Source organism: Pyrgilauda ruficollis, unplaced genomic scaffold (genome assembly GCF_017590135.1).
Source record: "Pyrgilauda ruficollis isolate IOZ18807 unplaced genomic scaffold, ASM1759013v1 scaffold16, whole genome shotgun sequence".
Lineage (NCBI taxonomy): Eukaryota > Metazoa > Chordata > Aves > Passeriformes > Passeridae > Pyrgilauda > Pyrgilauda ruficollis.
Window position 1 is genome coordinate 1,117,805 of NW_024514764.1, and position 13,531 is coordinate 1,131,335.

Genomic DNA, 13,531 nt, shown 5'->3' on the forward strand with positions numbered 1-13,531 from the left:
GAGGACTGAAGCAAAAAAAAAAAAACAACATGAGTAGTAATAATAACAACAATAAAAAATTATATACTTCATAGGCTGAAGGGAGAAGGCTGCAATGAATTGTCCTTAAAATACATTTAGACTTGGTGGCTTTAGATTTTGCCCTTGAATGAGTAACATTGGACAAGTGACATTTAATTTCCTGTGCCAGGGAGCCACCGCAGTTATTTCCCAGCTCTTGGCGCTGGTGTGAGCACTGAACTGGGACAGGGCAGGGGATGGGCAGGGATCACAGAACCATGGAATCACAGAACGGCTTCGGTTGGAAGGGACCTTAAAGATCATCTCGTTCCACCCCCAGCCACGGGCTGGGAAACCTTGCGCTGGGCCAGGTTGCTCCAAGCCCAGTCCAGCCTGGCCTGGAACACTTCCAGGCAAGGGGCAATCACAGCTTCTCCGGGCAAAAGGGAATGGGGAGGGATCAGGCAAGGGGCAGGCAGGGGAGCTGGCAGAGAGCTGGCAGGGAAGGGGCAGGGGCTGGCAGGGGACAGATGAGGGCAGGCAGCGCCTGTCTCTGCCCCCGCAGCAGCGGTGCCCACTCGGTTCTCGCTCCCTCTCCCACCAGGGCCGTCCCACTCCCAGCCGCTCTCCAGCTCCCGCTGCGGCCCCGGGGGGTCCGTCCCGCCCGCTCCCGCTGCTCCCGCGGGCACGGTGGAAGTCCAGCCGCGGCCGCGGGGCCGCTCTCCGTCCGGCCGCGGCCCGACACCATCACGCACCCGCGGCGTGAGGTCAGTGCTGCCCCCGGCCCGCAGGCCCCGGGCCCGCCGCGGCTCCAGGCCCGGCTCCTCCCGGGGCCGGGCGCGGGGCGGCGGGAGGCGGCGGCGGGCGGGGCCCGGCGCTTCCCGCGGGAGTGCTGCGAGGGGCTGGGCGGCCTGGACTACGGCCAGGTACCGGCGGGCCGGGCGCGGGCGGGAGGGCCCCGGGGAGGGCCCGGCCTGGGGCAGTGAGGGGAGCCTGGGGATGGATCCCCCGCCGCCCCGGTGCCGCTGCGGGGCTCGGTAGATCCGCTGGGAATCGCCCCCCGGTTGTGCCCGCAGGTGCAGCAGGCCTCGGGGTGCTCGGTTCCTCAGGTGCGCCCACCGCCCTCCCCAGCCCGGTTCCACCGCAGCCGGCACGGCACGGTCTGAGCAGGACGAGGGGCTGCGCTGGCACTGCGCGGAATGCCCGGGGGTGCTGCCACCGGCTCAGCCGGGTGCCCCTGCAGCTCTTGTTGAAGTGCCCATGCAGCTCTCATGCAGGTATCCGTGTATCTGTCACTCAGGTGCCGATACAGCTCTCACCCAAGTGCCCATGCAGCTCTCATCTCGGTGCCTGTATTGCTGTCCCCAAGTGCCTGCACGGCTGTGCCCCGTGTGCCCGTTCAGGTCTCGCCCAGGTGGCCCAGCTGTCACCTGGGTGCCTGTACAGCTCTCACCCAGCTGCCCGTGCTGTTCCCACCGTCCCTGACTTCGGGGCTTTGATCAAGCGGGCACCGCTTGCCACGGTCATTGATCCCCAGCGTGGAGGAGAGGGCAAAGTTGAATGTTCTGTGCCTGTTACGTGGCTGTCCCAGCAGCTCGCAGAGACAGCTCATCCCATTAGGGCTCCCCTTTTATCCCGAAAAGCACACGCCAGGCACAGGCCAATCTGCCTCACGCTGGCAGCCGCGAATTTGGTTGTTGAGCAGGAGAAAAGAAGGTGAGTGCGATGTTAACGATGGTGCCTGCCAGGAGTTAGTAGGTCAAGAAGCTTTTGTTCAGCCCGTGCTAGCACTGTGCTCAGCACCGTACAAAACGAGAGGAAAGAAGCTGTCCTGGTCCCACGGGATTGCAATTGAAGCGGGATTAGACAGTTCGGCCCCGGTGCCAGCAGCTGCTTGGGTTGTGGCTTGGCAGTTTGGAGGGATGAAGTCTGGTGGGGAAGGGCTGCTGGGGGTGAAGGGAGGGGAGGAGAGGCTGTGCAGGGTGGGAATAGGAGGAGATGGTCTGGATCAGGCCATGGGGGCTGTTCCCATTGTTCCCTGCCAGCAGCTGTGTCCCCAGGGCTCGGATGAAGGAGCCTGGAGGACCTGCGGCAGTGGTGGTTTGAGGGCAGCTGTGGACCCCAGTGAGGATCCATCCCCCTTTCCCCAGGGCTGTGTGGTCTTTGCTCCTGCACTTTGCACCTTGGGCAGTCATGGCTGGGCAGGAGGCGCTTGGAGCAACTGGATGTGCCCTGGGCCGGCACAGGAGCTGTTCTCACAGCCTTTTCTCTGGGCTAGGAGAGGTGCTGGGCTTACCAGCCCCTTTCCACGGATGACATTGTGGCTCTGGAGTTCTTCCCAAGAGCCTGTGAGGAGCCAGTGGGCATTTCCCTCCCTCCCTAACGGGCAGGTGGAGCCAGTACCTTTTCGAGCTGTGCCTGTCCCCTGGTCGTGAAAACACAGCTGTGTTGGGGAAGCAAAAACCTTCCACGTCTCAATGTTGTCATGTTGGTTTTGTTTCAAGTGAGGGCTGGGCTTGGGATGGGCTATTTTGTTTTTTGTTTCCAGAGGTTTTGACCAAAAAAAAAAAAAAAAAGGACACTGGCTGTTTTTCATCCAAATACCAGCACAGGGAGAGGGAGTGTGGAGGGAGAAGCAGCATGGCTTACTGCACGTAAAGGCTCTGACAATGTCAGGGAACTGTATTGAGAAAAATATCTTTTTAAAAAGGAGGGCAGCGAGTTTTAGGGGTTTTTGTTATTGTCATTAAGACAGGAAATACTTCTGCAGCTCCTTACAGTGCAAATGCATTCCCCCTTGCTGTGGAGGGGGTTTGCATCACTCTGACTTTATGAGAGATGAGCTTGAAGCTGCCACAGTTCATTGCTAGGGGATTCCATGCAGACCAGCATCCCTGGGACCTGTGTCCCCAGGCATGCTGAGATGCTGTGGAATGGTGCTCCCTCTCCTAAAACACTGATGAGCTGGCAGCTGAGGACTGGTGCTCATCCTCAGAGCAGCAGTGTCACCTCTGATCCTGTGTCCTTTTGGGCACGCTGTGAGTGTGGGGCTCCCGGAGCGCCCAGTGCCCCTGAGGTTTGGGGGGACAGCTTGGAGAATCCCCCCTCCTCCTTCTGGGCTTTGCACTTTGACACAGCACTTTGCAAGCTGTAGCAGCACGTTGCTTAGGGCTAGTAAAAGGTTCATCTACCCTTGGGGCAGCTGGTGGGTTTGGTTTGAGGTGAGGTGCAGTAACCATCCCTTCCTCCACAGGTGGATGTGGCAGCCATGGTGCAGCTCTTTGGCTACGTGGATGTCACCGACACTGGCTTCATTGTGGCTGTCCTCTCAATCGCCTTCAACCCTTTCTTCTGGAATGTGGTAAGAACTGCCTTTGTGCCAGCTGCTCCTTTACTCTCAGCTTTCCTTTGGGAGGAGAAAACTCTTTTGAGAAGTCTGCTGGGCTGGGTGGGGGGAACCGTGCTCAATTAGATCTTGGGAGTGGGTGAGCTGGGAGCTGTGCTGCAGCTCCTGGGGCTGGGGGTGACTGTGAGGGCTGTCACAGAGGAGGTGAAGGTGGGAGCCAGCTCAGGATACAGAAGGAATTTGGAGTTGATCTTGGGAGAGGGAGCAGAGCAATCAAGCCCATCCTTCAGCCACATGTCCCACCCAGCAGCCAGGCACTGTTCACTACTGGGACTGAGAATGAATGGCATTAATCCCCATCAGGGTGGCTGCACTGGATATGTTGCCTGCTGCTTCCCCTTGAAATATGTTGGCAGCTGTTCTTGTGGATGGCAGGAAGCAAAAACAGTCAGCCAAAAGTTGGCCTGAAAAAATTTCTCCTCCATCATGCTGCAAGCCTGGCAGAGAGCTGCAGGGTTGGCAGCAAGCCAGCCCTAGGAGGAGCAGGATACCTGTGCATGGGTGATGTTTGCTGTGGCTGTGGGTGCCACAGTGCTTTGGGAGCCAAGGCTGGAGAAACCTCCACTGCCTCTTACTGCTGTGGTTTGCTACCTCCTTGCAAAACCTGCAGGAGTCATTGCTGGCCCCGTTTGGAGCATTCCAGAGCCAATATGCCAAGCAGGAAGCCCAGGCTGGCTGCAGGGCGAGGTGACTCCCACCCTGCAGCACCCTCAGCAGCACAGCTGAGGTGTGGGGTGAAACATCCCTGAGAGCACTCTTGGGAATGGGATGTCATCTCAGCCACGACTCCCAGATCCGCCTGCCAAACCTCCCCGCAGGGATTCTCTCCCTGGAGAATTCTCCTTAAAAAGGCCTTATTTTTCCAGAGGGGAAGGACTCCTCTCTCTCTTGAGTGCGGGGGCTCTTGAGATTGTCTCACACTGGGCTTTGGAAAAGGGAGGCTCTGCTTGCTGTGAGTCACTTTGGAAACCTCTGTCGGAGCTCTTTGTTGCAGCCTCTCAGATTTTTCATGCAACTCATTATTAAAAAGTCTCACGGTGTCTGAAATGCGAGCTGGAATATGCCACATTATTTCGACTGCAGAGTCATCATTTAGCATAAAGAACCAATGAACAAGAAGATTCAGGATGTGGTCTCTGGGGGGAGAGGCTGGCTCCAGCGAGAAACTGCATGAAAGGCAAAGAAAAAAAGTACTTTATTAGCATCTGCTGCTATGCCTGCAACTCGTGGGACGCCTGCAGCTTGGGAAATAGCGTTGCTTTTTGGTTCAGGAGTTTGGCTGCTGTTAAAGGACAGGGAAAGCCGATGTAAGAGCAGGAAGTTTGTTGCTCTGCGCTGCTGTTGTCCCCTCGCAGGGACTGGAGAGCGGCACCGTTGGCAGCAGGTGGCACTCCAAGCCAGACGAGCAGGAGGTTTGAGTGAGCAGCCTGGGCTGGGTGTTGGGGAAAGCTCTGAGCGTGGCATTCCCGTGTTTCTCCATCTGGAATGGGCCGGGTGGGTCTTGCAGTCCATGTGCCTCCATCCTTGCCCTGCCCAAGCCCCCAGCATCTCCCTGGTGTTCGCAGTCCCAGTGTGTGGCTCACACCAGGCAATGCTGGAAGGCTTTTGCAGGGAATCTGTGGGTCCTGCAGCCCTAAACAAGCCCCCACTGTTGGGTACATTTCAGCAAGAGTGGCCCTGGCTGTCCGTGGATTTTCCCTGACCTCCTTCCTTTACCTCCTCCCCATCCTTTTGTCCATGTGGTCGTTGTCCCCTCCCTGCACCCAGCCAGCAGCTCTTCTTTCTTTCCCTACATCCCTGCACAGACTCTCTCTCTCCTTGGCTGTTTGAGTTCCTTCCCAGCAGTTAAGATTGCTTCTGCATCTGAATTACTCTGTGTTTCCAATAGCTTTAGTGCTGGAATTCTGCACAGTGCCAAGCACTCTTTGCTCTCTCTGCTCAATAACTAACATGGGACACTGGTCAAAATCTCTCCTGTGCATGAAATTCCTGATTTGGATAGAAATTGGGTGGGGATGCATTGATTTAGTTCAGTGTCTTAATTCCCTGTTTCTGCTGAACTCCAGCCAGCTCTGCCTCTTCCAAAGTTTGGCGCCGGGTTGTCCTTGCTGTGCAGTGCCTCTGAATAAATATGTGGTGGGGAAACCCAGGCTCCCTGCAGTGCTTGGGTCATGGAGAGGCACCTCCCAAGGCCTTGAACACAGCAAGTGACCTGGTGAGCACCAGGCATGTTTCTCTGGGACAAAACCTGTAGAGTATGGGGATGAAACACGAACTCTGGAGGCTGTGGAGGAGTGTGGCCTCCGGAGAAAAATGTGGTGCTTGTCAGGTCGGTGGATGCACTTTGGGTAAGAGCAATTCTGAGGACCAGAGCCTAAATGGGGCAATTTGCAGACTCCAGCTGGGCTGTGCTGATGCTCCCTCCTGTTCTCTACAGGGGAGAAAAGCTCTTCCAGAGGGCCTCAGGACTTGTAATTCCCACCTTCCTCCTTGCAGGCATGTGCAGGAGGGTACCAGCAATGTCTCCCCAGGGCCACCGGCTGCATTTCCTCACCAAACCCTGGGCTTGCACCCCCTCTTCTGCTTCCCCCCCCTTTGTGCCAGTTAAAATCCTGTCTGTCCCTGGACAGGTTATATTGTCCATGGCACAGCCTGAATGTGTTACTGCACTATTCTCTAGTTTTTCTCATATATTTTCCTCTCTCCTGCTCTGCTGTCTCTGCTTTCCCACCCACTGTGTCTGTTATGAGAGGAGCTGCTGGGAGCTGTGGTCCCACAGGAGGCAGGGTGCAGGTGAGGTCTCAAAAGGAAGCAGAAGAGCTGTTTTGGGAATGAAATCACTTAAAACTCCCCAAGGATGTTCAGTGCAGCCAGGAGACCTGAGCCACAGTGGGGCTGTAGAGGGGCACCCAGCAAGGAGCAGGCACATCTCTGGAGCTGTGCCATAAAACGTTAATGAGGCCAGAGCAGCAGGAACTTCAATAAATCCCATCTGTGTTTGGAAAGCCGCAGAACGATGGGAGAAGCTTCTCGTCCCTTGGTAACTAAGGAAGGCATTAAATAAAAAACTCCTCAGGGACAAACATCTTCAAGCCAAGAGAGGCAGATAACCTGCATGCAGGAGGCTCTGAGGAGCTGGCTGAGCCTTGGCAGGCGAGGACTTTCTAGAAAGCTGGAAGGTTTCTGTCACTCCCAGTAGCAACCAGGCATAGCCATGAGGCCGGCACTCTGACGTCCATCACCACGCAAGTGAGTTTTAAGTGGGGAGTGCATCCATCAGCAATCTTTTCTTGATTTGAACCTCTTAAAAATTTAGGTCTGGCGTCATGGACCGATTTAGAAATGGCTCATCTTCAGCTGGCGCCCTCACTCCTCCCATCACCTCTGGTCACCCCTGAGAGACACCCGTGTGTCTCACAGGAATCTGCAGGGTGAAACCTCAAATGTCACAGCTAGGAACGGGCTTGGCGTAATTTAGCGTGATTTTAAAGAAAATAGACCCCATCAGACAGTGATTTTATTCTTCAAGGTTGCAGCTTTTCCTGTTCAGGGTAACATGATCTCTGTTCTAGACTTCTGTCAAGCGTTTAAGCTGCATGAGGTTTTGATTAAAGAAGTAGTTGCACAGGGACCTGGGCTGACAACGCCTGGCTCCTGATGGATGTGTATCTCTTGGTTCATTTATTTTTAATTTCCCATCCTTTTCTCCTTCTTTGGAGACTGGAGGAATCTGCCCAGTGGGTAAGAAGTGTTTGCACTGGAAGGGAGGGGGGAGATTGCAGGCACTGGCAGTCTGATTTCACCTACCTCTGACCACTTCTTGCTAAACTTGGAGGAAGGTGCCTGGCCCAAAACATCCCCACACTGCTGGGAAGTAGATAGAAGCTCAGGACTTGCCAGGATTCAAACCTCAGTGAGCCAAAACCTGAGAAACCTTTTGGGCACAGGAGAAAAAAGCCTGATGCTGGGAGATTTCAGCAGCTCTCACTGCCTGTCTTAGAGAAGGAGAGGATTGAGCTGTGGCTTGATGGTGGTGTGTCAGCACCTCCCTGGGGAAAGCAAATTGCAGGGTATAAAATAACTGTGTGAGGGCTGGGATGGCAGCAGAGCCTTTCAGGGAGTGCACCTCAGTCACCTAAAGTTTACAGGATTGGGAGATGAATGAATTGGGGTGATTCAATATTTTTTTTTCCGGCCTTCAAATTCTGTCAACCTGCGAGACTTTTGTGGTCTCCCCCACAAACCTTTCCCTTCCTGCAGCTGCAGGGGAGAGCAGAAAACAGCCCTCAACCAGCTTCTGGAAAGTGCTTTTAGACCCCATCATAGCAGCCATGGCACAGCGGCGATGATTATCTGCTTATAACAGATGCTAGATCAATAGCAGGGCTTCAAGCTACGCTGCAAGGCAATTGACTGCAGAAAGTGTTTCTTTATTGGGGTAAAGCTAGGCTTGCAACGAGGCTCAGATCCGCTCTTACATCTCCGGTCTTAAAATGTCACCACCAGCTCTGATGCCTTTCATCCTTTGTGCAGGGAGAGAACGCACATTATTCATAATTGGACTCTCTACCAGGCAGCAATAGCCATTTTCATTTCCTACAATAGCTGAGAAAGAGTGAGGATTTGCCTTTTTTTTTTTCTTTTTTTCTTTTTTCTTTTTTTTCCATCTCCCAAATAGCATTTAGTGGCAATTTTATTCCAAGTGACTTGGTAACGCTTTCACTCCGGCAGCGAGGGCTTCGCAGCGCTGCCGTAACGCATGGAAGCGGATGGCATCGATTCTCCAGCTCTCGTAACAGAGCCAGTCCTGCCTGGGTGTGTAACACCAGGCCTGTTTGTCTCCTAAATTTAGCTTTTCCAGCGTGTCAGCACCGCTGTGAGCCTCATAACAAGCACCAGAACTGGGTCGCACCCTCCGGCGTGCCGGCTGGACTGGCACAATTAGGAGCGCTGTCACCTTGAGGGAGGGCTGCATCCTTCATCCCAGCACTGCTTTCCACAGCCTCACAGCTGAAGGTGGTGGTGTTTTCATCTAAATCCTCTTGAAGAAGCTGTGCAATGTGTTTTTATGATGTCCCTGCAGGCTGAGCTGCCTGTGGTGGGGGTATGGTGGAGCCCAGCCTGGCCAGGCAGCTGTGAGCTGAGATGCTTTGTCTGTGTGTCGAGCTGGGCACGGTCTCAGGGCTCTGGCTGAGGTGGTGACAGTCATTCCAGCAGCTGCCCACCCACTGTGCACGGGTACCTGCCAAGGCAGGCTGTGCTTGGGAAGCTGAGCCATCTCTGTGCCTGTTCCTAGAGTGAATTTGGGATCCAGCTGGTGTGCAACATGCCAGCTCAGCATTTCTTAAAACCAAGGTCAGAATCTGCCTCTCACCTCACAGCTGACCTGATAAGCAACCTCCTTTTTTTAGCATCTGCGGAGTGCTTCTCTGAAAACTTAGGGTCTTTGTTGTATATACTGGACTTCTCTTGTTTAGTATTTTAAAAATAAACTGCAGGCTTCTGGCAGCCCCGCTGGAGTAAGTCAGCACACACACAAAAGATGAAAAAAAAATATTTAAGCCAAGAGTCTTGTTTCCATATGGGATCAGAGGATTATCTTTAGACCCTGGAAGCTGGAAGAGACCCTTTCTTCTCCATCCCACTCCATCCCTCTCCTGCCATCCTGCTGCTAAGCCTTCTCACGTGCAAGTCTGTGGCCACCTGTGTCTCACGGGACAAGGGAAAAGGTGCAGCTGGAAGCAAAAAAAAAAGTGGTTTTATCTGCCCATATAGGGAGGTGTGGAAGAGGCAGCTCCTCCTGCGTGTCCCTGGGCTGTGGCTGTTTGTGCCTGGGGACTGGGAGCTGCTGGAGCCCCGAGGGGAGAAACTCACTGCCACCCCCGGAATGTCAGTGATCCAGGGGCTGGGCAGGGGCCTGCCACAATCACAGACATGAGCTGGGTCTATTCCAGCTGTGCTGTGTCACAGGTTGCTTAGCAGAAGCCTGCCCAGTTCCCAGAAGGATGTGATCTCCCAAAATAGGCTGTTTTGGTGGAGAAGTGCAGACATGCAGTGTGCTGGGTGCTCTTGGGATGTTATTTCCGCTGCTGTGCTTCCATCAGTTGCATCCTCTGCATGTCTGGAGGCTCTTGGTGGGGAGGAATTCCTTGGGGTTTCATGGTGGGGGTGCTGACTCTGGCTTGTGGCAGGCTGGTGGCACCCCAAAGAAAATGCCACCTCATTTTCCCTATTTTTTCCCTCCTGGATGAACTCTGAGGGGACACATCTCCAGTTACTCACATGGAAGCAGCAAATGGGTGGGAAATAAATTAGTAAATCACTAAAGCAAAGCCCTCCGTGTGTTTTCCACCTCTGTAATGACCTCAGTGACATGTGCAGCTGGAAATGGTTCTTGGCAGGAGCATCCCACATCTCTGCTCTCCTGAGTGTGGCACCAAATACTTCAGCAGCCTGGTCTCAGCAGTGCTTGTTGGACATTGGTTCCTTGTAGATATTGGGAACCTCATCTTAATTAAAGCAAACTAGCATGTGCAGCCTCCCAGGCTGCCTGCCTGCATCACCCCCCTTACATTCCCCTTCCTCAGGGATCCTGACAAAGCTCTAAAACCTCTGCACCCAAACCCAGGGGAAAAAAGTTGATGTTTGGAAGTTGGTGCTGATGTATTTCGTTGATGGAAGACATAAGCTGTGGACACAAGAGTGTGCCTGGCTTGGTTGATATGTGGCAGAGGGATGGGAGCAGCAGTGCACTGTCTGTACAGAGCAAGGAGTTTTGATTTTGGAGGGTGACCCCAACCCAGGGGAAGTTGCTGTCTGAATTTACCTGAATTTTCCTATTCCCTACCAAACCATCTGAACTTCTGTGCTTGCTCCCATGCAGGAATGAGATGCAACTTTCTTAGGAACTTAAAAACTTGGTTTTCAGAAAACACCTGCACATGCACATGGCTTCATGAAACTGCCCTACTCATCCAGTGGGTATTGAGGTCAAGGAGAGGAAGACTGGTGGGAACTCTTGATTTTCCCACGTGTCACTGAAATCATGAACCTCTGTGGTGAAGTACGAACTCACCTGGATTGGACAATATCTTACTTGGTTTTTTACTTTGTGAAACCTTTTTTTGTTCCCTCTTTTTACTCCCCCAGACCAGGGATGATGCAGCCGTGGGCTCATTCTGCAGGTCCGCATCTGCAAGCTCTGCTTTGTCTGGCTGAAGGGTTTTCACTTGCTATCTGTGTAGGCACATTTTTGGTATGATCCTTTTTGTACTTTGGGGAAAAAAAAGGCTATGAACAGCTCACAGTCCTGAAGAGGGTGAAATGGAAATGGGTTTTAGCAATTTTCTGTGCTTTTGGCTGTTGCGGGGAAGCCTGACCGTCAGGGCTCCCAGAACGCCTTCGTCACCTCCTTTGTACCGTGGGAGGTTTGCTCATTATCTGGTTTCTGCTTCACTTATAAAAGAAGCTGTAATTGTAGCAGCTCCTTGCCATAAAAGCAGAAAGACATTTTCTGTGAAGGAAAGTGTACATGCAGCTTTTATGATCCTTTACAGTACTTCTTCTGCCCGCTTTTCTTGCCTCCTGCCCTTTGTCCAGCATCGTCTCTGTGCCTGCCTGCTGCTCAGCGTGACCACCTCTGGCTCAAACCTCTTCTTTGCACCTTTCAGATAGAAAAAGTTGGGTATCCTCCTTGTCAGTCTTGTTGAGTGAAGGGAAGACAGATCCCAAATCCCCCCATGTAGTCAGGTGTTCCAATTCCTGCCTCTTCCCTCAGAGCTGCCAGGCCAGTAGCAGATGCTCAATCTGCATCATCCCAGGTAAGGTTTTGGACTGGGGAAGAGATCCTTGTCCATCAGTCTGTGACTGAGGTGTCCATCTGTAACAGGAAGTAATACCAAATCTGATCACTTTGAGGACCACATGCCTGTTCCTATAAAAAAGCCAGAATGACCTCAGATGAGATACTGTATTTTTAACTATGAAGCATTCCTACTAAGTGCCCTTTCCTGTTTATTTTTACCAGGACATTGTTGTAATGACTGCAGACTTACTCATTTCATTCCCAAGGCTGGAGAGTAGCACTGAATTAGTTTCATTCCGAGATTTTGTTGTACAATCATTTTCCAGAGAGTGATGTACTCAGAAGCCAAAGCGGATGCATTGCCCAATGGAGAAACATTACTTTTCTTCCTGTATCCATTGAGCTTTGGCCACTGGTGCAGATGTGAGTAGATCCATATCTGGAAGGACTTTATCAGCCTCTCTCCTCCAGCTCTGTGCAGGCCTCTAGTAGAAATTAATGAAGCAAAAGGCTGTGAGAATCTTTGAGCACTGGATGCAGGGCTGGTGGCTGTATCCCAGCACTGGGCTTTGAGGCTGCAGGAAGAGGAAGGAGCTCCCCTGGGATGCAGATCACTGGGTCTGAGCATGACTGAGTGTTCACTCGGCTTTTGGGTTCCTTTTCTTGCATTGAACAGATGAACAAATACCATGGGGCACGTGGTTACACCCATCCACACCCAGAGGAACCCCAGTGCTGACACCAGAGGGGTCTGGTGGTTGTGTTTAACCCTTCAGGCTGTTATTACCTGTTGTGCCCGTGTGTTGAACATCTCATCCCTGGGCAGAGGGGAACAGAGCCCGTGTTACATAAAGATCACATTGTCCTTCTCTATTGTTGCTGCCATGACAGCAGCATCGCAAACATGCGTGTCCTCAGTGGGAAATGTTCCCAGGGGAGCTTAACACGGAGCGTGGAACATGATCTGTCCAGCTGGGAGAGGACAGGAGGCCCTTCCAGACGAAATCAGTGCTTTGCTGAGCATGGCCAGTGCAACCAGTACCTCTATTCCAACAACTTCTCACTCCTCTGTGAAGGAGTATTGGATTTCTCTTGCATTTTGTGCTCTCTGAGGCGGATTTATTTTCTTCTCCCCCCTTCCCTGTCCCCCTCCCATCACAGCTCCTGGGGGAACGATGAGCAGGTACACTCTGTCCAGAGGATGGGTGTGTTGGGACTCCTTATTAGCAGACTTATTCTAGAGAATTAAACCCTAATTTCACAAAAGGGCAGCAAGAGAGAGGCTGCAGCTCTGGGAGAAGCTGAGTAGGCTTTGTGTGTTGTTTGCAAATAGCACAAGAAGTCCTGGTCTGAGCCCGCTGGTCCTGGTCACTGGGGTATTGTGACCAAAAGAGTAATTGCTGTGTTTCTTTTCTATTTAAAACAAAAATTACAAAGTCGTGTACAAGGAAACCAGCCATGGCTCCTCTACCATGCTGTCACTTGTGCCTCCACTTGTTTTTGGTTTCAGGCAGGGCTTTAATATGTTCCTATTCCTCTTCCATTTCATCTTTTTAACACCCCTCTGCAAAGTGTTCCTCTACGTTGCCTGTCATTGTTTCTCCCTGAATTAATTGTTGTGTGTAATTGTGACCTGCTGCAGGACACTGCCTTGCTCTATTAGGGAGAGGTGCTAATGAAGAACATTGGGTACCACATTACAGGAGAGCAAGGCTCAGCTCTCCAGGACGTGTACTTGCTGTACTGTTACTGCCAGCCCAGCAGAAATGGTGTTTTTGTCTCATCACTCACTGGCTAATGATTGTAATTTTTACTTGCTGAGAAACTCTGGATATTATGGACTTCATTAACAGATACATGAGATGCTACCAGACCTGCATAAGGGGGAGAGAGGAAGAAAACAACCCCTGCGTGGAGGCAATTTTGTTATTTATCTGTAGCAGTAGAAGGGATGCAGAATTAGTGTGGGATTCGGCAGTGTGGCTAATGAGCTGGGCTGAGCTGGAATCCAAGCAAACCTATTAAGGAGAGCAAACTGCAAAGATGATGCCCAGTCCTTAAAACCTTCACATCAAACACAGGATCCAGGCAGTGCTGGGATGGCTCAGCTGCTTTATCTTCCTTTGTGTGAGGCTGGGTGCTTTTGTGCTGCTGGGTTTGTGTCTCTGGAGGCTGCTGCTTGCTGTCACCCACAGCCTTTCTCCATCCCTTCTCTCCTGCCAGCTCCTTCTTACTCATGCATTGGGTGAATTGGAGCTTCTGATTTAATCTTTAAGACAACAGAGCCAGAGTATTTTCACTCCCATGGGCCCCAGCTCCTT

The 13,531-nt window shown here is 52.5% G+C and overlaps 1 protein-coding gene across 2 annotated transcripts in view; it reads left to right on the forward strand.

Moving 5' to 3' along the window:
• The first annotated feature begins 836 nt into the window (after positions 1–836).
• The window catches only part of PEMT (phosphatidylethanolamine N-methyltransferase), a 43,094-nt gene continuing 30,399 nt past the window's right edge, over positions 837–13,531 (forward strand). Inside the window, exons 1-2 of one of the 2 annotated variants that reach the window (XM_041462716.1) lie at positions 837–926; positions 3,254–3,361. In XM_041462716.1, coding sequence (XP_041318650.1) covers positions 3,269–3,361 — 93 coding nt within the window. In that variant the 5' untranslated portion in view covers positions 837–926; positions 3,254–3,268. Of the gene's footprint in view, positions 927–1,255; positions 1,278–3,253; positions 3,362–13,531 lie in introns of those variants that run through there. The other variant, XM_041462715.1, reaches the window with a different exon arrangement.